Genomic DNA, 24516 nt, shown 5'->3' with positions numbered 1-24516 from the left:
TTCCCATCAGTCATAGGACATCTGCCAAACCTAAATGCTGCCTCGGAAGCCTCAACCCAAGGCTCCAGGGCCTGCCAAAGGATCAGAGTGGGCCTCCCGATCCCTTCCCCAGCCTCTCCTAGCTCCTCCCAGGGGCCCCGCCCCAGCCCAAGACCTCCAGTCCCTCCAGCCACTCCACTGCCCTTCGCCATCTCCTGGACTGTCATTTCCTTTCAACCCCTCATGGTTCTCCTGAGGCCTAAAGAGATGACTCCACAGCCCAGACGGAACCCTTCCCCAGGATAAGCCCTGGTGCTTGCACCCTGGGGTCTGCCCTGCCTTGGAGACTGGGCACTTCCTGAAGGAATGTCTGCCCCCCTCACCCTGCACCCAGAGTGCTCAGATGCTTATCTTGTGACCCATCTGAAAGTCCCAAGGAGCCTTTACTGTACATACTTGTCATCCCAGCTACTTGGGAGACTGAGGCAGGGAGATTTGAGACCAACCTTAGCAACACAGCAAGACCCCATCTCTGTTTCCTGGAGAGGAGGGCAGGGCGGGGGAGCCCAGTCACCATGGACTCCCTGTGGCTTCTCCCAGGGCAGGAGCATTACAGTTCCTGTTCATGGTCCCCTCTGTCAGCATGAAGAGGATTCCACTGGGGTCTCAAGGCCAATGCCTGGCCCATGCAATCATCCTTGGGGGCTTTCCCACCCCCACCCAGCCAGAGGCTGTCCCAAGACACCAGGAAACAAAGAGTTTCTGCAGTGAGCAGTATCTGCTCTCATTCAGTTTTATTGGTGGGTTTTGTAGCCTCCCGGAACCCCGTACAATGGCTCAGGCCACCCTCTTGCTCACGCGCTCATAAGTCACACCGCCAACGGTGGAGATCTGAAAGAAGCAGCCAGAACAGAGGGTGTCAGTGCAGTGACAGAGGCCGTCCACCATGGGGCACAACTGAAGGAAGACCGGCCTCCGGCGCCACCCTGAGTAGACAGGGCAGGCACCACTTGGCTGGGTCTTAGGTGCCCAATCTGTTGCAGGAATCACTGTGCAAGGTCAAGGTGGCAAACAGGTGTAAGGGGTGACGCGCTGGGTGCTAACCTGTCACCTCTGTTCACTTCCTCTCACCCACCCTGGCAATTCCCCTGCAGGATTCCATTGACTCTCCCAGCAGCCCTGGGAGGTCGCCCTGTTGCACAGGGGAGGAAACTGCAGGCTTGAGAGCTTGGGAGATGGTTTCTGTTCTTGGGCACAAGCCTGCCTCTCGCTCTCACGCCCTGTGCTCTCCCTGCGCACTTCACGGGCTGAGGAGTTTTGCTTCTGGGAATCAGGACCCCCTGGCTGACATTTCATGTAAAAAATGTACCAGAGCATTCACCAGATCCTCCAAGAGACCATTTTCACCCAAGGGAAGAGGGATACTCACTTCCTTTTATACTTGTGTAACACTATACATCTATTCAGTTATTTTTTAAAAAGTAAAAATGAAGGGAAAGAGAAGACCTATTGGCCTGGAAAACAGCCTAGTCTAGACACTGAGGGATGGGATTCGCCTCTGCCACTGTTAGCTGTGTGGCCTTGGGAAAGTCACCTGCTGTCTCTGAGCCTGCCTGGTAAAGCTTCTTTGTAAAACAGGAATAATGGAAGGCACTGAGCCTCTTAGGCACATTCGTCTTTATATTAATGCCCCCATCCCAATTCATAGTTAAGACCCCAGTCCCCAGTGTGAGGACATTTGAAGCCCGACCTTGAGGAGGTAACTGGGTTACAAGGATGGGGCCTCCTGATGGGAATATTGGCTTCCTAAGAAGAGACCAGAGACAACCTCTCTGTCTGCACTTGAGGAAAACAGGAAGAGTGCCCACACCAGCCCCTAACAGTGCCGCCCCTTGATCTGAGACTCCCCAGCCTCCAAAATGGGGAAATTAAGCCACCTAAGCTAGGACAGGCGGTTCACTCCCTCCCTCCCCATCAGGCTCCAGAAGAGAGCGGTCGCAAAACAAGGGAAAGAGAGAGAGATCAGAAAGGGGCCGAGGGGAGGTAGGTGTCCAGCCCTGCCTCCCTCATCAGTGCCCTTCTGGAGAGTTCTTCCTAGACCTACGCTGGACGATTTCTCTTCCCTTTAACCTCATTTCTTCTCCCTAGGGAAAACTCAGGGGACCAGGGAGAAGAGGCAGAGGGAAGGCCAGGGCTCTCCCAAGCAGCACTTCTGACCAGGACTAGGCTTGGAGAGTGTGGGAGAGGCCAGTCCACAAAGACAGGTGGTCAGACCTGCCAGCATTAAAAAAAAATTTTCTAAGTAATTGCCAACATTTAACAGTGTGGGGAGAGACAAATGCAAACTTCTAGCTTCTTTTGAAAAATCAGAAGATGTGGCAGGAAGGGCCTGAAGACCCCTGTGGGAAGGGACTGAAATCCCAGCTGCCCCAGAGAGGCCCACCTGCACCACCTCCTTCATTTACATTCTGGGAAGGGTCCCCGGGAGCCAGCAGACGTGTGCCCCTCACAAGTGGGGCGCTGGAGTCAGCTGTGCTCCCCTGGAATCCCAGCTTTGTCATCAAAGCTACATGCCTTCCTGCGGATCCCTTAGCTTCCCTGTGAAATGGAGATAAAAATCCGCCTCTGACAGAGGGTGTGTTCAGATCAAAGGAGAAATGTGTACCCTGCGCTAGGGAAGTTCCAGCTGCCCACAGGCTGACCTTGAGGGGGGCGGTGACTGGGGGTCTGATGAATCAGTCCCCGAATCCAAGGGTCTGATACTCACCTCCACCAGCTTGTCACCCACCACCTCCGAGGTGTGGTGATAGTTGGGGAAGTCCACCACCAGCTTATTGCCCTCCATCTGCACGGTAGCCTGGAAGGGAAACAGAACCTGAGCCACAAGAACCCTCCAAGCAGCTCAGCCCAGCCCCTCCAGGGAGGAAGAGCCCCCAGCAGCCCAGCGATCCTCTCTAGGAGTCTGCCTGGACACAGGCAGCCGCAGACTTCCAAAGACAGAAATGACCTTGAGCAACTCCCTTAACCTCTCCATGCCTCAATTTACCCATCACTCAAATGGAGCAAGTGGCTACCTACCTCATAGGGTTGCTGGAAAGAATAAATGATATGGGGACTAGGTAGAGGGAGCTCAGTGGTAGAGCATTGGCTTAGCCTGTGTAAGGCTCTAGGTTTAGTTCTTACACCAAAAAATATTATTAAATAACAATCTATGCAAAGTACTTAGAACAGTGCCTGGTGCACGGTGTAGTTAAGTGTACAGAGTTAGCCATGGAGCAATATTATCCAAGGAATTTGATTACTAGCATTGTAGTCATTACAATCTAAATATCCAGCCTATTTTATCCACCAGTCAATACCTAAATACATATCAATGGGGGAGTGGTTAAAGAAATTAGATTTTCTGTACTCTAGGATAATGTGCTACTATGAAAAAGAATAAAAATAATCAATATGCTGACTCACAGAGGTTCTCTCCCAGGAGAGGTTAATTTTTTTAAAAAAAAAACCTAAATGGGTCTGGGGCTAGAACTCAGTGATAGAGCCCCTGTTTAGCATGCACAAGGCCCTCACTTGCAGCTCTACCCCCTGCAGCAGCCTGTGGTAGTCTAAACTGGGCTCAACCCCCAGCAAGTTAAAAAAAAATAAAAAACAGGGCTGAGGTTGTGGCTCAGCGGTAGAGCACTCGCCTAGCATGTGCGAGGCCCTGGTTCCATCCTCAGCACCACAAAAAAATAAAAAATAGAAGTGGCAGTACGTGAACATCACGGTGACTTACTCTCCACCTTGGCAGCCTGAGGAGCAGGGTACTCTCATGCTCATGTGGAGGTCTACCGAGAGGACCCAGAAGGGGTGGAAGGCCTAAGGGACCAGCCCTGGTAGGATGGGGACAGCCAGCCACTTTCCCTTCTCTGCTACCCATGATTGATTACAGCTTCAAACCTGGGTGAGAGGGACTCTGGGGAAGCCCTGCTCTAGATTAGGGGGCAGCATAATAAGGGACCACAGAGGGTCGAGCAGGGATTTGTCAAGATGCCCAGAATTCTGTCTGAATGAACCTCCTGGCTGAATGCTTTAGTGACCTGGCAGCTCCGTGTCCCACTGGGGACTTGTGTGCACCTGCAGAAGCAGTGCCCTCTGCAGATAGCTTAACCATTGGCACACAGCACAGTTCAGGCCGCTGTCCTGTGGCCACTTACTGGATGCAGAGTCTTAGGTCCATCGTGTGGCCTCCCTGAGCCTCATTTCTTTGCCTCTAAAACAAGAATAAATTACTGACCTCTCAGCCCAGCTTTCACTGTGTGTCAGGCACCCCGCAGGTGCTTCTGTGCATCATGGAGCTGACTTTTCTCCATGGCTCTTTGGATCAAGGACCACACCTGGTGCCATGTCCTAGATATCTGAGGCTCAGGGAAGCGAAAAGAGTTGCCCAAGACCCCACCCCACGGTCGCCCATGAGAGATGCAGCTTCCAATCTTGCTGATGTGGACAACAGGGCCTGGGCTCCATATCTCTCTGCTACACTGAAAGGCAGCTTCACAAAACAGCCGTGCTCTCTGGAGTCAGACCACCTAGGTGTCGAGGCCTACCCTTGCTGTGTGACCAGGGACAAGCTATTTAATCCCAGGACTCAGCTCCTGGGGAGAGCCATTGTAGGAACTTCATAGGATTAACAAAGCTAAGAGGTATGAACTATTCAACCAGCTTCTAGGTTATGTTATATTAGGTGCTCAGGAAGTGTTAGCTAATTTTATGTTCACTATAGTGTCCATTATTGACAACGGACATTACACACCAGGAGTGTTGTTAAATTCTCAGGTAATTGGAGCTCTTAATGCTGGTGGCCACACTGTAGAGAGACGTCTCAGTCCGAGAAACATGGAGGCCCCATTTGAGATGGAGAAAGCCAGAGGGTGGGGAAGCAGGAAAGGGTGGCTAGAGGCCTCTCACCTTGAACTTCTTGCCACCCATGGTCTGTATCTCACTTTCCTTGCCGATGGTGAATTTGTTGGTCATGATGTGGCCCCCAGAGTAGGACTGGGCCCAGATGAAGTCCTGCCCGTTCTGCTGTATCTCCGTGATGGTCTTGAAGTTGCGAGCCTTCTCGATCACCTCGCCGGATTGACCTGGGCCGGGTGACAAAGAGAGGGATCACCTAAGAACTGCTGTTTGGAGCCCTGTGGTTTGGGGCTAGAGCTTTTCCTCCCAGTGGCAGGCCAGCCTGCAGGTGAAGAGCACAGTGACAGAACATGCCTTCAAAGCCCTACTGTGCCATGAGCCATGTGGCTGAGACATGTGGCCACCTCTCTGTACCTACATGCTTTTATCCAGGCAATGAGGATCATCAGACTGACCTCAGGCTGGGGATGTCGCTCAAGTGGTACAGGGCTTGCTTAGTGTGTGATCCCTAAAAATCCTTAAAAACTAAAAATAGGGTCTACTTCACAGGGTTGAGGCAAGCATTCAATGTCATTGTGTCTTTTAAAGCTCCTGGCACTTATCTGTTCTTCATCAAAAATAGCTGATCTTCTAACAGTAATTATAAACATAATAGAAAATTGCCAAGTTCACAAAGTTCTAGAATGAATGGGACCTTCAAGATTGTCTTCTAATTCTCTTTTTTCTGTTTTGTTTTGTTTTTACTGGGAATTGAACCCGGGGGCACTTTTACCACTGAGCAACATCCCCAGCCCTTTTCATTTTGTATTTTGAGACAAGGTCTCACTAAGTTGTTGAGTGTCACTGGAATGACAGGTGCGAGCCACGGAACCTGGCTTGTCCTTCTAGTTTACATTTAAGAAAATGGAGACTTAAGCCAGGTGCCGTGGCTCATGCCTGTAATCTCAGCAGCTTGGGAGGCTGATGAAGGAGGATTGCAAGTTCAAAGCTAGTCCCAGCAACTTAGCAAGGTCCTAGGCAACTCAGTGAGACCCTGTCTCTAAACAAAATACAAAAAAAAGGGCTGGAGATGTGGCTCAGTGGGTAAGCACCTGCTGGGTTCAATCCCTAGTACCAAAGGAAAAAAAAATGGAGACTTAGTCAGGTATGGTGGCACACACCCATCATCCCAGCAACTTGAGAAGCCAAGGCAGGAGGATTGCAAGTTTGAGGCCATCCTGGGTAACTTAGCAAGACCCTGTCTCAAAATAAACATAAAAAGGACTGGTGATGTGACTCGGTGGTAGAGCACCCCTGGGTTCAATGCCTGGTGCTGGGGGGCGGGTGGGGTGGGGTGAGGAGGAAGGGGCTTTCCAGTGTGGCAGAACAGGGTCTAGAGCTGAGTGGGCTCACTTGCAGCTCTACCCCTTGCAGCAGGCTGTGGTAGGCTAAACTGAGTCACTGGTCTCTGCCAGGACTCTCCAGAGGGTTCTGCCTCCACAGGCCTCAGGGAACAAGGGCCCTGCAGGCAAGAGGTGACCACCAAGAGGTAGTGACAGATCCCCCAAGCTGTTCACCAAGTCTGGGCTGGTACACTGCCTCAGACTTAGATGGTGCCCCGAAACTTCCATGGGATTGTCCCTGGTTCCTCACATCAGCTCGTAAGTCAAGCCAGAAAGTATGAAACCCTGAATCTCTCTGCCCACCGCAGCACAGGTAGTGGCCTGTGTTTGTAGAATGACTGAGTGAAGGAGTGACTTATCCAACCTGGTCTCTATACTAATCCCCTTTGTCGTCTCTCCCCAGGCAGGACATGACAGGGTCCTGGAAGCTAAAGACCTTTTCCAGTGACTTGGGCAAGATATGCTGAGTGTCCCCATAGGTGACATTGACATGGGGATAGCTCTTGCACACAGCAGGTGTCCAACAAATGTTTAAATGAATAAACACCAAGTTTCTCACTCACCAACAAAGCCTCCAAAAAATTACTAACTGTGTGACCTTAGACTAGTTACTCAACTTCTCTGTGTCTCAAGTTTTCCATCCATAGAAATACTAATATTCTATAAGTATTTTAAAGTTAAAGGTTGTCTTATGGTTTCTGTTATCCTCAGAGACAGCACAGCGTAGTTGCTCTACAAATGTGTGAGTGAATGAGTAAGTGAATGGATGAAGTCCTATCCCGCTCTACCCAAGATTCTGGTTCTGGGCCCAAGTTGGCTGCCGCGGGCCAGCCCCGGGGAAGGTATACTCAGGAGGCCACTCACCCAGGCGCTTCATGAACTCGTCATAATTCTTCTCACTCTCCAACTCGAACTTGCCGCTGAAGGCCATGCTGCTGGGAGGTCTGGAAGCCAGACAGGAGGAGCAAGCAGAAGAGAGTCGATGCTGGGCCACCCGGAGTCTCAGCTTATAAATGCTCCCAGCTGCTGGGGCTCAGCCCCCAAATCACCCCATATCTCCCTCCTGACCCTGAAGAGGAAGCACTTGCTGCTTTATGATGTGGGCAGGGCCCGGAGGGACAGGGCCCTTCGGTTATTCACCTTGGGGAAATGCCAGGCGTCAGACATTGCCCTTCCCTGCAAGGCCAGGGTCAGGACTGCTGGAGGGTCTGAGGAGCCTGCCCCCTCTCTGTTTGTCCCTCCCTCCATTCACCCGTGTCCTGCCCTTCTGTCCTCCCATTTCCCCTTCACTCATTCACTCCCTCCTCATCGAATGAGGTGCACTGAGCACCTACTGTGTGTGGGGCCAGCCCTGAGCAGGCACAGATGACTGAGACACACACTTCTCTAGTCTAGCCCAGGGACAAGGCACAGGCCTGCAGAGCAGGATGTGAGGCATCCTGAGCAAGGAGCAGGTGTGTGGCCTGGGGCACGGGGAAGGAGTCCCAGTGTCCAGCCACGGGCTGGAGAACCTTTGGGGAGGAGGTGGCACTTGATACAGGGCTTGACAGGTGAATGGGATTTGGATGCAGAGAGAAGCTGCTGGAAGGTTAGAGGAGGCTGAACAAAGGGATATTCTAGAATGAGGGGACAGTGTGACAAAGATGGGAAGGGCCACAAAGAAAGGAAACAAGGAATCTGCAGCAAAGAGCACTGGAGGGGAACAGACAATAAGGATGCAGATGATGCAGCCAGAGGAGAGCAGAGCCAGGAACCAGGGCAGAGAGGGAGGGGGAGTGCCAGGGTGCCCTGAGGACCTCTGGGTGCCAGGCGCTAGACCACGAGTTCCACGAATTTCACTGTGTTCAAGCTTCATCGTGGGAAGGTGCTCCGGGCTCAGAACCTTGGCTACCAGTCCCTGTCCCATCTTCCAGGTGGGGCCTCCAGATCCTCAGTGGTAACTGTGCCCTGCCTGGCTGTGGCATGTTCCCTGGATCAAACGCAACAGGCAGGCGAAGTACAGGGCACTCGGCGAAGATTCGTGGCCTTCCTCCTTACCATCAATTAAGGAAACCTCAGCAAGTCTCTCTCCTTTTCCTGGGTCTTCTCTCCATGAACCCCTTCATTTCTATCCAGAGTAAGCTCCCCGGGGATACAGCTCAGTTGGTAGAGTGCTTGCCTTGCATACACAAGGCCCTGGGTTCAATCCCCAGCACCACACACAACAAAAATGTTGTCACCCAAAGTAGGCTCTACCAGACCTGGGGCTAAGCAGTTTCTGAATTTATTTGGGGGAAAAAGAAAGGATTTTGCCACACACAGTGACTGTGCCTTAAAAATAAATAAATAAATAGACAAATAAGTAAGTAAATAAATAAATAAATAAAAGGGCTGGGGATGTAGCTCTGTGGTGGGGCACTTGCCTAGCACACATGAGACCCCAGTCCTAAAAGGGAGTACTGCAGGATAAAATCATAATATGTGCAGCTTGTTTATTACACATTGGACACACTGTTGAGTGTTTAATGGTTTATGTGATTCAATCCTCAAAATGGCTCTGTGATGTAGGGATTCTTATTGTTCCATTTTGCAAGAAGCAGACAGAAATTCAGAGAAGTGTAGCTGGGGTCGTGGGCAAGGAGTCACAGGATGCTCTTGCTGGCCTCTCTAGCCACCACTTCACTCCGTTTCCCATAGACCTCCTGCATGGGCACAGCTGTCCTCTCCTCAAGGGCCCCATATCTAAGGTCATCATCAAGAACAGGATGGGGCTGGGAATGTGGCTCAAGCGGTAGCACGCTCGCCTGGCATGCGTTCGGCCCGGGTTCGATCCTCAGCACCACATACAAACACAGATGTTGTGTCCACCAATAACTGAAATAAATAAATAAATATTAAAAATTCTCTCTCTCTCTCTCTCTCTCTCTCTCTCTCTCTCTCTCTCTCTCTCTCTCTCTCTCTTTAAAAAAAAAAAAAAAAAAACAGGATGGAGTGGGGCGGGAGGTATTGGATTGGCAATGGGACGCCTGGCTTCACCACACCCCTCCCCGCCTGAGGAGACGCCATGGGCATCTGACCTCCATCCTCCATCCACCCACACCTCCTTCCTTCACTCTCTTCCTGGGGTACAGGTGATGGCTCTGAGGTTCAATCAGAACCTCCCAGGAGGGGTAAATGAACTCAAGCTGCATCCGTATTGCAGTGAGGTTTTATGGGGCAATTGAACCAAGAGAGCAACTGTTCCCCAATGGAGATAAGAAGGGCCCCAAGGTTGATCCCTCTGGGTGCCACAACTTCCCCCCTGGACTCTGGCTCTGACCTCAAACAATCACCATTATCCTGTGAGTAATAACTAGATTAGGAGGTGGGACACAAGTGCTTGAGTCCTTGGTTAGAAAAGGACCTCTGGGCACCTTCCTCCTCTCCCACCCCAGGACCTTATAGTCTTACGTGGGCTAAGTGAATGGTCAGAGGTGTCAACTCCTTCATCAATTCCCTGTTTCTCTTTCCTTAACCAGGATTCTGAAATGTTCATTGGAGTTGATCCTTGAAAGTCAGGGCTTAGGAACTTGGTGGGCAATTGATTCCATCATGATTCTCCTAGTGCCACTCTCAAGGTGAGTCCAAGGTGAGGGCTAGGGGACACAGCTCAGTGGTGGAATGCTTGCCTAGTACACATGGGGCTCTGGTTGCAATTCCCAGTGGAAGAGAGAGAGAGAGAGAGAGAGAGAGAGAGAGAGAGAGAGAGAGCACATTGATGGGGAAGGAAATAGATCAAATTGTGTTATGTTCCTATATTAATATGTAACTACAGGGGCTGGGGTTGTGGCTCAGTAGTAGAGCCTAGCATGCATGAGGCACTGGGTTTGATCTTTAGCACCACATAAATATAAAAAAGAAAGATATTTTGTCCACCTAAAACTAAAAAATAAATATTAAAAAAATATAACTACAAATTCCACTATTTTGTATAATTATAATGCACTAATAATTTTTCTTTAAATGAATGTCTAGGCCGGAGAGCTCAGTGAACATATGCTTAGCATCTGAAAGACCTTGGGCTTAGTCCTCAGTGCCTAAAATTTTAAAAAATAATTAAAAAAAAATCAGATGGGGCACAGTGATGCATGTCTGTAATCCTAGAGGCTTAGGAGGCTGAGGCAGAAGGATTGAAAGTTCAAAGCCAGCCTCAGCAACTTATCAAGGCCCTAAGTAATTCAGTGAGACCTTGTCTCTAAATAAAATTATTTTGAGGTTAAAAAAAAAAAAGGTTTATTGCTTTGCTAGCGAGGGAGAAACACAGGGGACTTGTGTTCAAAGGCTGTGATTCTGCCCATCATCAGGAACAGGGGGTTTTTAAAGAGGTGATTCAAAGGCTATATTCCACATATTGTCTGTTGGAGTAGTAATTCACTTGTTAATTTGGGAGATAGTTATTTCTGAGATCATAAATAAAATAATTTTTTAAAAAGGCTGGGGATGTGGCTTAGAGATTAAGTACCCCTGGTACCAAAAAGAAAAAGAAAAAGAAAATATATATATCAAAAGCTAAGAAATGCGGAGGTCCCTAAGAAAGTAAAGCTGGCTCTATTTTTACTCACAATAACTGGGGCCTATCCTAGCTCTTCCTGCCACTCACTGGTGGCACAGCCTTGGGCAAGTGATTTGTCTTCCTTTATCTCAGTTTTCTCATCTACATAATGGAGATAATAATACTGTCCACCTGAAAGGGATGTTATCAGTAATAAATAAGTTCATTTTGTTTTGTTTCTGTGGGGTTTTGTTTGTTTGTTTCGAACTGGGGATTCAGCCCAGGAGTGCTGTCCCACTGAGCTACATCCGCAGCCTGAGAAACTGAGATTACAGGCATGTGCCACCGCAGAAGGCTTAAATGAGTTCTTTCTTGTAAAGCACTTTTTACAGAGCCCAGCACGGGGCCTAACAGTATTAGATCAACAAGGAGGCAGGGTGGCTGTGCAGCCCAGACAGGGCTGTGTTGGATGGGCCAGCTTCACAGGGGTCAACATCTCCCTCATCTCCAAGTGTCAGGTGCCTCTGGGCTCAGTCCTCCTCCTTGACTTTGCTCTGAGTGCTCATTCCTGAATCCCATCCAGCCCAGAGCTTGAAATATCATCTAATGCCGGTGACTCCCAATCTTTTTTTTTTTTTCTTCATCTTAGACCCCTCCTCTAGACTTGGGATATCCAACAGTCACAGCTCCACCCCTACCTCATGTCACCTCAAACTTCATTCACATCCATCCACGCCCCTGTCCTGCTGGCCTGGCACAGGCTGCCCCTCCTGTGGGCTTCTCCCTCCCAGTTGATGGGGGAAATAGTAGGAACCGAGATCTAACATGCATCGGCTCTGAGTGGAATCCTGTTCTAAATGCTTTACCTGCATTATCACACTATGCAGATGAAGAAATGGTCTCAGGAATACCACACCCAGCAGGCACAGGAGTGCATGCCTGTGATCCCAGAAACTCTGGAGGCTGAGGCATGGGGATGGTGAGTTCCACATAAGCCTCTACAACCTGGCGAGGCCCAAAGTACTTAGCAAAACCCTGTACCAAAATAAAACAAAAGAAGGCTAGGGATGTAGCTTAGTGGTTAATCACCCCTGGGTTCAAACCCTTGTATCAAAAAAAAAAAAAAAAAAAATGTCAAGGTGGAACATGAAGGCGAGAGTCTGGCTCCATGTTTATACTCATGTCTGTAACTAAATGCAACAATTTCATTAATATGTGGCCTCTAGCTTGATGAGGCCTCTGGAGACTGTTTGCTCCTTTCGTACTTACCAAAGGAGCCCATACTGCCGGGCACTGTAGTAAGCATTTGTTTGGCATCTCATTTAGTCCACACAAAAGCTTCTGAGGGCAGCCAGGTGTGGTGGCACATGCTTGTAGTCCCAGCAGCTCAGGAGCCTGAGGCAAGAAGATCACAAGTTCAAAGCCAGCCTCAGCAACTTAGGATCTGAGCAACCTAGGGAGATTCTGTCTCAAAATAAAAAATAAAAGTTGGGATGGTGCACACCTGGAATCCCAGCAGCTTGGGAGGCTGAGGCAGGAAGATCACAAGTTCAAAGCCAGCCTCAGCAACTCAGTGGCTGTTGCTTCCAATAGCTTCATCATAATCCACTGGAGGGAAATATCACATAACCCCCACATGGGAAAAATATTATTCAGGAACATGTATTCACGGCAATAGTATTATTTGAGGCAAGTAGGGCAGAGTCATAAACTAGTGGAGGATCGTGACCTCTGAGATGATGACCCCAGTGGGCAAGTCCTATAGCCACTGGGATTTCACTGGGAAGTCTTTGCTAGACAGGGAAAAATCTTAGTTTTATACTATATCTGTGACTCTATTTGTTTCACTCCCCACTTTTGAGCGAATGGAATTTTTGACTGGTGTAGACAAAGCCCTGGGGTTAGCAGAAACCCACTTGAACTAACCTAGGCCAAAATGGGAGATGGGTTAGGTTGGACCATGTGTAATTGCTGATCATTGACCTTTTTGATTTATAAAAACAATTTTATATGGTTCAACCTAATATGCTAAGGATATAGGAGCATCTTCGAAAATCCCAGAGTAGAGGTGGAGGAGGGAGGTTCCCAAGTTGGAGGCTTACTTCAGCAACTTAGTGAGGACCTATGCAACTTAGGAAGACTCTGTCTCAAAATTTTAAAAATAAATAAATAAAAGGTGCTGAGAATATAGCTTAGTTGCAAAATCACCCCTGGATTAAATCCCCCAGTGTCAAAAAATAAAAGAAAAGCCAAGTATAGAAAATGGAGTCTAGGTTCATGAGGAAGGAGAACTGGGAACTGTAAAGCTCAGGACCTCTGTCATATTCTCTCTCTCTCTCTGACTCTCTCTCTTTCTCTCTCTCTCCTTCGTTTTCTGTCTATTTCTTTCTCTGCTGCATGCAACATGGCTTCCTTGCAGGAAGAAAAGCCTCCGATTGGTCCATCCAGAGTCACGTGTTCTGTGCTCCCAGGGGCTGTGGGCAGGAAGGCTGAGCTCTTGGCTGCAGACTCTTAATTGCAAACAGTGAGAACTGATTTGAGCCGAAAAGAAATTTATTGAATCGGGATCAGTTAGATCACAGAATTTTCAGGCTTGAAAAATAAGCAGGGACAAGAGAGGACAAACAGCTAGAACCACAGTCACATGGCATAAAGGTTTTGTGGGGATCCAGCTGCCAGTACTAACAAAACCTGGACTGGACAGCTTGTACCTTATTAACAGTAGCACTATAAGCTGGCAACACAGCCACCATTCCCCAGGCACAGCGGTGGCCACCGCAGCCACCAGAAGATTCTCTCTGGGCCCTGATTATTTACATCATGAGCTACAGAGACTGAACCCAAGTGAAAAGCAGGCATCCTCAATGCCAGGGGTGATGGGACATGAGAATCTGCCTTTTCAGCTTAGGAAGTGGACCCTGCCTTCCATCAGGGTCCATGTAGTGGGAAATTCTTTAAATATCGGAGAGTGTCTGTAATCTTAGTGACAGAGGAGGCAGAGGGAGGAAGGATTCCAAGTTTGAGGTCAGCCTCAGCAACTTGGTGGGACCCTGTCTCAAAAGAAAATAAAAAGGGCTGGGGAGGTAGCTCGGTGCTATAACACTTCCCCAGCATGTGTGAGACCCTGGGTTCCATCTCCAGGGCAGCAAACAAACAAACAACAATAAAAATAGCACAGAGCAAGCAGACAGCAAGAAGAGACCAACTCCCTGGAGCACAGCCATCTGGTCAACCACTTTCCACAGTCCTCCCTCCTAACACGCTGCACTCAAGATTCAAAGCCCCAGCTTGGCTACCTGCTGCCTGCATCACTTGTGCAAAACAATTAACCTCTGTGCCTAGCACATTGGAGCTCATAATTAAACCCACCTTAACGACTAGATAATGCAATACAGGAAGGCACTTAGCAAAAGGCTGGCACCTAGCAAACACAGAGGCTCCCCAACTTGCACTGGAGTTACATCCCAATACAGCCATCATGAATTGAAGCATTTAATACATCCTAGCTGCTGAATGAACATCCTAGCTTAGTCACACAGCACACCAGAGAGCACCACCGTCTCCCCTCACAATCACATAGCTGACCGGAAGCTGCCCAGCATCACAAAAGAGTCTTCGTACTGCATATCACTGACCAAATAGAAAATCAAAATTCAAAGCATGGTTTCCACTCAATGTCTATCATTTTGCAAGATCAATTGTCAAGTTCAAAAAGCATAAGTCAGACCTGTGTATGTCTCTCTGTATTTAATCAATACTAGCTACTAAAAAACTACCAGGAGACAAAGCCCAACTGTGCTTAGTAACGTGTATTGGCTCCTGGAGGTGGGTGAGGTGGCCCAGGTGAGTGGAGGGTCTTGATCAACAGGCCTAAGATGCACATGCAACAGGGAGTTCAAGGACTAGCTCTTGAAGGGACGTAGAGGTATTCCATCAGAAGAAAGCCAAATGAACACGGAAGGCAAGAACCTAAGTACCCACTATGATTTCTCAGCTTTCCCAGGACTGAAAAAGAAGATAACCTGCTCTCAAGTCTATAGGTCTAATCCCGACTGGGGCCAGAGCCTGGAAGGAGGAGGAGGAAGAGGGTGAGAGGCAGGACCAATAACATCTAAATCACCTTGACTCCAAACTTACATCCCAAACAGCCCCTGGCCCTTGGAAAATACTGCTTCGGGCCCAAATCAGATACCAAAAGGTCTTCTGTGCAGTGATTCATTGCCCCCTCTCCTGCCTCTGGCTAACCGTGATTAATTCCTGTGGCAGCCACGAGAATCATTCCTAATGAATTTCTAATGAACTCATTTGGTGTTAATGCGGTGTGTAATTCTGCAGGACACTCATTATAATTTAGCCTTATTAAGCCTCTAGTTATTGGGAACTACTATTGCTCTAAGCTCCTAAGCCAGGAGAAAAGTAATTATGTGGAGCAGGCAGATAAATTATGGAAAGGATTGGACATTCGGAAAAGGCCAAGAAGTAGCTGCCCCTATTTCTTTCTCCCAGGGGGTGCACTGTTCTACAAAGGAGAACAGGCTTTGAGCTGAGGCCAGACGCCCTCCCTGACTGCACATGCTGGAATGTAACAGCCGTGCATGCTGCACCTGCATGCTGGGATTTTTTTAGGGCCATCCAAAGGTGGATGGTCTACCCCACTGATCTGCTGCTTGGGTCTGAATTTCCACCAGGGGATGGATTCCTTCCATTCCTTCCCACCTGAGATGCTGTTCCAGATTGAAAGGTGATCCATGGCTCAACTCACAGATCACAAAGCAGTCACAGAGAGGTTATCTCATCTGATCAGTATAACATCCCAATTATTGTCATTAAATCCCTTTGACAGATAAGGAGATGGAGGTTCAGAGAGGTGAAGCACCTGAGTTACCAAGGTCATTGACTCCCAGAAACGAGGAACAGAACCTACACCTCCCAGCATCCAGGGGAATTTCCAGCTCAGTCCTCCTTAATTGCCTGCTAGGCTTCTCATGCATGTGTGACTCACACTTTCACTTAGAGATTGAGCCCTTTGTATGGAGGTGAGTGAGGCATTGACTCGATTTGTATATTATTCCATTTTCCATTGCTTTAACAAAATGCCTGAGGTGACTTAAAAAGAAAATAAGTTGAGCTGGGGATGTAGCTCAGTGGTAGAGTACTTGACCTAGCAACCCCTGCCCTCTATCACCCCCCCAACCAAAAAAGAAAAAAAAAAGAAAGAAAGAAAAGAAAAGAAGTTTCATTAGCTCACAGTTTTGGAAGCCAAAAGTCCAAACAACATGACACCAGCTCTTGCAATGGTCCCTAGCAGTGGCAAAAGGGAGGTCACATGGCAAGGCAGGAATCCAGAGAGCTGTGGGGTAAGGCTCCCCCTCTCATAACAACCACTTTCATAAGAACTAATTATAATCCAGGCACAGTGGTGCACACCTGTAACCCCAGCAACCTGGGAGGCTGAGACAGGAAGATCACCAGTTCAAAGTCAGCCTCAGCAACAGTGAGACCTTCAGTAACTCAGTGAGACCCTTTCTCAAAATCTTTATTTTATTTTGAGACACAGTCTCATTAAGTTGCCCAGGCTGGACTCACACTTGCCATCCTCCTGCCTCAACCTTTCCAGTAGCTGGGATTATAGGCAAATACCTCCACCTCTGGCTCTCAGCTGTGACTTTCTATGGTCGGCTCTGGGTCTGCTTGTGGAGAGATTTGTGGGCGTATATAGGTGGGAGACTTTGTTTATGGAAAGGAGGTATCAGTTGGACATATTGGCCTACAAATAAGAGAAAGAAAAGAAAGAAATCTTTCAAAAAATAAATAAAATTATTATCTCACATGACTGGAATTCCAGAGATGGGTGGGGGGAACTCTGGAGGTGGCTAAAAGTATGGCTCAATAGCATCACTGGGCTCTGAGTGACCATTACACCGTTCCTCTCTGATGGTCACAAAATGGCTGCAGCAATTCCATACTCCTTCCTCATTCACACACTACAGAATTCAGTGACAGGGTCTTTGATTCTTGGGTGACTTTCTTAAGAACTAGGAAGCTCTGAGCCAAATCCCCCCTGTCTTCTTGGCTAGAACTTGGACATATAACCAAAGCTAAACCAATCTCTGTCAATCGGACTGAGATCACCAACGTTGGCTTAGACTAACCAGGATCCCATCTCTGAAGTTGGAGATGGAATGAGCCTTTCCATTAGTTAAGATCCAGCTCAGCAGCAGAGTGCTTGCCTGCCATTGGCAAGCACTCTGGTGGGCATCTGCCAGGAAGAAAGATGGTGGGAGCAGATGTTGGATAGTGCCTACTATAAATGAATGTGCACGTGTGTGCAGCATGTCTTTTTGTAAGAATATGTGAGTTTGTATATATATGAACATAAGTAGGTGTATGATATGTGTAGATATGTCCATTACCTATTGTTGCATAGCAAATCATTCCAAAACACAATAGCTCAAAACGACAAGTTTTATCATCCCATGATTCCATGGGTTAGGAATTTGGGTAGGGTATGGCTGGATAGTCAAGTGGGTCACTCACTGGTCTATATTCAACTAGCAGCTGGGTGAGCTGGAAGGTCCAAGCAGCTCCACTCATGTGTGTGGCATGTCCTCGTTCCTCCACGTGGCTCCTCTCTGTGAATAGCTTGGGCTTCCTCACAACATGGTGGTCTCAGGATGGTTGGATTGGCTTCCAAGAAAGAGGAAACAAAAGCTTCCATCCTTCTTCAAGTCTAGGTCTCAGAACATGGCTTCTGCCACCAAAACTCCAGAAGAGAGAAATAGAATTTACTTTTTTTCTTTTTCTGGCAGTACTAAGGATTGAACACAGGGCCTCACCCATACTAGTAAAGCACACTACCACTGAGCTATGCCTTCGACCCTTTTTAATTTTATTTATTTATTTTAGACAAGGGTCTCTCTATGTTGTCCAGACTAGTCTTACTTGTGATCCTCCTGTATGTGCCACCACGCCCAGCTTGGAATACACTTTTTAATAAGTGAGGCAGCATTCATACACAAAATGAAGGACACAATGGCAGCCATCTTTGAAAACTATCTACCACAGTGGGAATAAGGGAGGGTATAGGTTTGTTTGTGTACATTTTCATATGTGGGCATTAAATGTAGGTGTGTGTGCATTTGAGAGTATGTATGTAAGTGTGCATGTGTCCATTTAATATTCAGTGTGTTTATGTGAATGTGAGGGACAGAGCGTATCTGTACACACAAGGAGTTATCTACATGTGCACAGGTATAACCGATCACCTGGGCTCAGGGCTGCAGTACATGGTAGGTAACTTGATGGGGCTGGGCTCAGGGCTGCAGTACATGGTAGGTAACTTGATGGGGCTTACCTCCCGCTCCCTATGGCCTTCTTGGGGATGTTCCCTGAGACAGCAAGTTCTAGCTGAGGAAACAATTAATCATTACTTGAATCTTGTCCTTAACAAGGAGACCTTAGATCCCAAGCCCTGCAAAAGACACAGTGTAACTGCCAAAAAGCACCATACCAACAGAGGGGTAGGAGACCAACACTTTTTTAAAAAATTATTATTATTAGCTAAGAAACTTTTGGGCCTGGGGTTTTCTACAGCCAATAGGAAAGCTTAGCTGCTTTATCTCCTGTCCCTGATCCCCACCACTCCCCCACCCTTGGGGCTGTAAACCTCAGGATCACACTTCTCAGACACCGGGGAAGCCAAAGCTCAAGGCTGCTTAGCAGGGTGAGGCCCCCTCCTGGGTAGGCCCTTGGGGCTTGGCTTGCTTTCATTTTCCAGAGAGTGTTTCACAGTGAAGAAAATGAAGCTGGATGCTGCTAGGCTCAGTGGCACAAGCCTGTAATCCCGGCGGCTCAGGAGACTGAGGCAGGAGAATCACGAGTTCAAAGTCAGCCTCCGCAATTTAACAAGGTGCTAAGTAACTCAGTGAGACTCTGTCTCTAAATAATATACAAAAAAAGGGCTGGGGATGTGGCTCAGTGGTTAAGGGCCCCTGAGTTCAACCCTGGTACCAAAAAAAAAAAAAAAAAAAGCTGGATGCCATGGTCCTCCTGCCTGAAATCCCGGAGATTTAGAAGGTTTAGGCAAGAGGGTGTCAAGTTCAAGGCCAGCCTCAGCAATTTAGTGATACTCTGCCTCAAAATAAAAGGGTGGGAATCCTGGGAATGTAGCACTCTTGGTTCAGTTCCCAGGGGCTCGCACTCTCTGTCTCTCTTTCTCTCTCTCTCTCTCTCTCTCTCTCACACACACACACACACACACACACACACACACACACACACACAAACACCATGGCGGTGGAAAAAACATGGATGGCACTTGCATGTATCAGCCACTATGCATCCTCTGGAGGGATTTTCAATCAGTGGCCACAGAAAATTTGTTTGGTTTTTTTTTTGTTTTTTGTTTTTTTTTGTACCAGGGATCGAACTCAGAGCTGATATTCAACAAATGTTTTCTAAGTGGCATCCCTCACATACAGGGACAAAACCAAGATGCAGAGAAAAGCCTTCGCTCAGACTTTCAAGGCTCATGGCCCTCTCATCTATTTCTCATAATCTTCTATCTCCTGCATTCCAGCTCCCCGAGGAGCTGAGTTCCAGGTCATCAGAATTTGCCAGATTCTTCCAGGTTTCTGTCTTCCTAACTTCTTCCATCTTCTGGTCTGTAGGAAGACTCTGACTTTCAGCCTGACCCACACATGACTGTGGATGAACGGGCAAAGGGTTCATGAGCAGCTGAGTCAGAATATCGCTAGGTACTGGCAGAGTCCTCCGTGAGGGTGGTGCCAGTTCATCCCACCACCCGCAAGCTCCGTTTAGAACTGCCTCCCCACTTTCTCCACCCCAAGGCTGAGCCTGAAGGGAAATTATGGCCAGGAAAACAGACAAGGCAACTTGGGACAGTACTGTGACATGAGCTGGTAACAAAGACCTCTCCTCCCAAAATGAGGATCCAATCAGAGATGGCTACTTTCTTCTCTAAGGCCTCTGTCCACCACAGCAAGAAGAGTTGGGTCCTGAGAGTTCAAAGATGGGAATGCAGGGCCCTGTTCTGCTCCCTCAGTCCAACAGGTAAACTTGAGCTAATGCCTACCTCCACCTACAACGCTAAGCACTCAGGCATGATATCTCATAACCCTACCAGGTGGGTACTTCTGCAGCCTGAGGTTAGAGAGGTTAGAAAACCTGCCCAAGGGCGTCCAGCAGCAGATTCAGGATTCGAAGCCAAGACTAACACTATATTTTGCTTTGAGCTGGAGCCTCAGTTCATCCCTCAGTGGGGTCATGGAGTGTCACTGTGCTGAAACTTTCTTCATCTCAGAAAGTCATCAGTTGTGTGACTACCCAGTGGCTAGAGATGGAGGAGCAGAGGGGAGATGTGGAGCCCCTGCATAGAGAAGACAAAGTCTTGCTCCACGTTCCTTTTCCTCGCTCCATTTCTTGCAGGAAGGCCTGTCTCTCCTTGGTAGCCCTCCCTGGGGGCTTCATCTCTCCCTGTCTGGCTGATGGGAAAAAACTCCCCTGGGGAATGTCTGTGTCCCTGCCCTGCCTGACACTGGGTCTGAACATAGGATAAGACCAAGGCAGATTTGTTGATGGAGAGGGTCCGGGATTAACATAGGAAAAAAACTGAGGAAGAGAGACAGACAGACAGACAGAGACAGGTAACAGGAAGAAAGAGGCCTTGGTAGAAAACAGCGAAGCTCCGCCCAGCCTGTCTCGGGCTGCCGCGGAGCGGGGATGCTGTGACCTGGAGCGCCCTCTGGTGGTCAGCTCAGCAGGCTGGTCCCCAGGGGCAAGGAGCTGCCCGGCTGCCCACCAGCCACTAAACCAGGGAGTGTCCTTCCTCTGAGAAGCCAGCCTGCTAAGAGTAACAGAGAGACTCTCACAAAGGGAGTCACAAAGAGAAACCGTGACGAGTCGATCGTTAACAAGTCCCCAAGGGTTCTTGTTGATCTGGAACATCCTCTCATTTGCTTCACACGATCTCTTTGCAGCATCTTGGGCTGATCAGGTTAGCACCTGATGTTCCTGCGCCTTCTTTATCACTGTCTCCATCACCTCTAAGCTGAGCCCGCCGCTGCCCGTGGCACCACGGAGCTAGAGATTGCAGTGTGTAATGGAATACACAGCCGACAGAATCATCGGGGGCATTTCTCTATTCGATAAATACTTGCAGAGTCCCCACTGTGTGTCAAACCATGGGTCTTGGGGATACAGAAAAGAAGGCAAGTTCCTGACCTCCAGGAATTTAGATTCCAGTTAAGGAGAGGCACACAAAAAAAAGATCATTCTCATATGCCCAGAAGTTCTCCAAAGACCACACAGCAGGGTGGGCTGAGAATGTGGGTCAGTGGTAGATCATGTGCCCAGCACTTGAAAGTCCCTGGATTCCATCCCCAGTACCTTAAAAAAAAAAAAAAAAAAAAAAAGGCAAAAGAGAAAAAGATCATATAGCAGAATGATGCACAAGTATTTAAAGAGGTCATTTTCAGATAGAGTGAACAAGGAAGGCCACGGGTCAGGCAAAGGGATATTTGTGTGGACATCTAATACCATGGATGCAGGACTGAGAAGAGCAGAGGCCTTCAGGCAAAGTTTCAACTGGTACAAAAGCTGGGGGAGGGGTTTGTCAGCTTAGCCTGTGGAAGGTACAGAAGGAGGAGCAGTATGGTTGGAACGTAGTGGTGAAGGAAAGAGTGAGAAGAGCCGAATGCAGTGTCACATACCTGTAATTCCAGGCTGAGGCAGGAGGATCTTGACTTTTGAAGTCAGCCTCAGCAATTTAATGAGTCCCTAAGCAACTTAGTGAAACACTGTCTCATAACAAAATAAAAAGGGCTGGGGATGTGGCTCAGTGGTAAAGTCCTCTTCTGTTCAATCCAAGTACTGAGAGAGAGAGAGAGAGAGAGAGAGAGAGAGAGAGAGAGAGAGAGAGAGAGAGAATATGAATGAGAGGAGCTAGGGTCAGAGAGGGGCCAGGGTACCACTTAATTGTTGTGGGGCCAGGGCTTTTGGTTTGATGCTGAGGACAGAGGCAGCCATTGGACAGTTTTGAATGTGTGGATGACATGACCTGATTTGCATTTTTAATATGTCATTCCATCTGCTTGGTGGAGAATAAATGCTGGGAAGATCACGGGTGGAGGAGATGATGGCTGAGCTGGGATGCGCAGGAAGAGTCAGGCTCTGATGGATTTTAGAGTCCTGGAGGACAGGACCTGCTGGCAGCTGTCTGTGCAGGAAGCGGGGAGCCCAGAGCTGCCAGGCGCCTGCCCCTTCCCACTTCCACCCTCCTAACCTGGGTAGGGGGACCACTGGGTCATCTCCCGCAGTGCACTCAGAGGAGGGGGAGGGAGGCCAGACTCTGTGCCAGAGCCTCCCAAACGCTCAGGGCTAGATCTTGGGTATGTTCAAAACCAGGGACCCGGGAGCTCTGCTCCCTTCCTACATCTGCACCCCTCTTCCCACCCTCTCCCTCCCCTCCTTCTCCTCTCCTCTTCCTTCCCCACCTCCTTCTCTGCGCTCTCTCTCTCTCTCTCTCTCTCTCTCTCTCTCTCTCTCTCTCTCTCTCTGTCTCTCACACACACACACACACACACACACACACACACACAGGGGTTTACTGCAGCCTTATCAGAAGAAAGCCTCCAGCAGAAACAAGTGGCCTCTAGGGACAGAGCAGGAGAAGCTGACAGTGGGTTTTGTGAAGAGGGGCCGGCTCTGCAGAGCTGCGCATTCCTCCCGCCCCACAGGCTGCTCCCCCGCCCCCTAGGCTTCCAGCAGCTTCTCTCCCGGGACCCTCAATCCTCAGCGGGAGGTTCATTTGTCTCCTTGGGACATTGAGCGATTTCTGGAAACATTTTTGTTCGTCATAACCCGGGGAGGGGGTGGGACGGGCATGCAGTGGGCAGAAGCCAGGGGTGCGGCTGGACATCCTGTGCCGCATAGGACAGCACCCACGACAAGGAATGATCCGCCCCAGTGCCGGCAAAGACCAGGCTGAGAGACCCTGACCCAGGCTCTGCTGTCACAGCTGGAAGGGACTGTCCTCCTCCCTGAGTTCCCATTATCTTCACATGGCCACTTATCAGGCAGGAGCTGGGTGGCCAAGCTGTCCCTGCACTATCTTTTTAACTCACCTCGTGAGGTGGTCCTATTATTCCACCCGAGGTCACACAGCAGCCAGAGGCTTCCCACTCCAGAGCTGCCAGGCAGCCGCCTCTCTCCAGTGAAGGGGTTTTCACAGTGGGTGTCATTTTGCTTGCAAAGGGATACATTGTTTCAAGTGAAGCCCTACTGGGAAGTCCAATGTGTAAAAGATAAAGAAAAATTGCCTGCATTGAAGCTGTGGGGGCAGGTAGCCAACCTCCATCCCCACCTTCCCCACCCTCCCTCCAGATCCGCTACACCCATCTGTCCATTCTGACAGGGTCACCGTGTGGGATGCCACTCCACGAATGGGTCACCTTGTGGGGCTGGAGGAGGTCAGGCACACTGCCTTTGGGGGAACATGTGGCAAAGTGCACTATTGAGCTCCATCCATAGCCCCTCCCCCAAGTGTATGTGTGTGTGTGTGTGTGTGTGTGTGTGTGTGTTGGGGGGTGGGTTCTGGGAGTTGAACCCCTTGGGTGCTTTACTACTGAGCTCCATCCCCTGTCCTTTTATTTTGACAGGGTCTATCTATATTACTGAGTCTGGCCTTGAACTTGCAATTCTCCTGCCTCAGCCTTTCCAGTATCGAGGATTTAAGACAGGCACCACCACAAATGGCTAGGTAATGGATTTTGATGAGGAGATGTCTTGCCCCCCTCCCATACACCCCATTCCTTGTCACTAAGTGGTAACCCAAAAATGAAGCTGTCAGGCTGGGCACAGTGACACACACCTGTAATCCCAGCTACCCTGGTGGCTGAGGCAGAAGGTATGGAGACTCTGTCTTAAAATAAAAAAATAAAAAAGACTGGGGATGGGCTCAATCCCCAGTAGGGGAATGAAACTGTGAACCCTAGAGAGCCCATCCATGTCCCTTTTGGGTCCCCCTTTGGTTCATCTTAACTTAATCTTACTTGAATTCATGTTTAGACTAAGAGAGGCTCCTAAATTGAGATTTTTTTTTTTTTTTCATTTTCATTTTTGGTCCTCTTGGGGAAGTTTTGGGCTGGAATCGCAGAGGGACCAGTTGGGGATATTTTTTTCTCCTGGTCCCACCATGGAGTGAGACCCTTTCCCTGTGGGCCCAGGATGCTCCTCACCCTTCGTCAGGCTGCCTGGCATCTGTGGTAATTTGACCAACTGGACCAGCACAAACCCTGGACTGGGGACAGCAGGCACTGGCTATTCTCTCCATGGGGTCCTCCAGCTGCCCCAGAGCTGGGGATCTTCCAGCCCAGAGTGAGTCAGCCCTGCCTGCCTCTGTCCTCTCTGCCTTCACCCTCTCCAATGCCTCTCATAGAGGACTCCCTTCCAGCAGGGAGGGGTCCCCGCGGCTGCCCAGAGCCCGGAGATGCAACTATAGGCCTCCCTTGAGTGACCCCACACAGAGGCAGACAGCACCAGGGTCTGACTGCCCCAGCAGCTGCCTCTGAAGAGCAGAGGAGGGAGATGCACCAGGGCCCTTGTGTACCTTCTGAAACGTGTACCATTCCTGAGCCCAGGTAAAAAAATAACTAAGCCAGGTGTGGTGGAGCACGCCCGTGTGATTCCAAACACTCAGGAGGCTGAGGCAGGAGGATTGCAAATTTG

The 24516-nt window shown here is 49.1% G+C and overlaps 1 protein-coding gene across 2 annotated transcripts; it reads right to left on the bottom strand.

The window, feature by feature from the left end:
* Positions 1-744: 744 nt before the first annotated feature.
* On the bottom strand, positions 745-21730 carry Fabp6 (fatty acid binding protein 6). Of its 2 annotated transcripts, XM_078051909.1 has the most exons (6): positions 21501-21730; positions 12040-12165; positions 7125-7204; positions 4930-5105; positions 2747-2836; positions 745-870 (listed from the first exon to the last, which is right to left on the bottom strand). In XM_078051909.1, exons 3-6 carry the CDS (start codon positions 7189-7191, stop codon positions 817-819), a joined length of 387 nt encoding a protein of 128 aa, XP_077908035.1. In that variant the 5' UTR covers positions 7192-7204; positions 12040-12165; positions 21501-21730; the 3' UTR covers positions 745-816. The 2 variants fall into 2 exon arrangements, with proteins under 2 accessions (XP_077908035.1, XP_005325483.1); XM_005325426.4 differs by lacking the exons at positions 12040-12165; positions 21501-21730 and having other exon boundaries at positions 7125-7863.
* Between the last annotated feature and the right edge of the window lie 2786 nt (positions 21731-24516).

The sequence above is a fragment of the Ictidomys tridecemlineatus genome, chromosome 1, assembly GCF_052094955.1.
Source record: "Ictidomys tridecemlineatus isolate mIctTri1 chromosome 1, mIctTri1.hap1, whole genome shotgun sequence".
NCBI classification, from domain to species: Eukaryota; Metazoa; Chordata; class Mammalia; order Rodentia; family Sciuridae; genus Ictidomys; species Ictidomys tridecemlineatus.
This window is presented reverse-complemented; position numbering and strand designations above follow the sequence as displayed.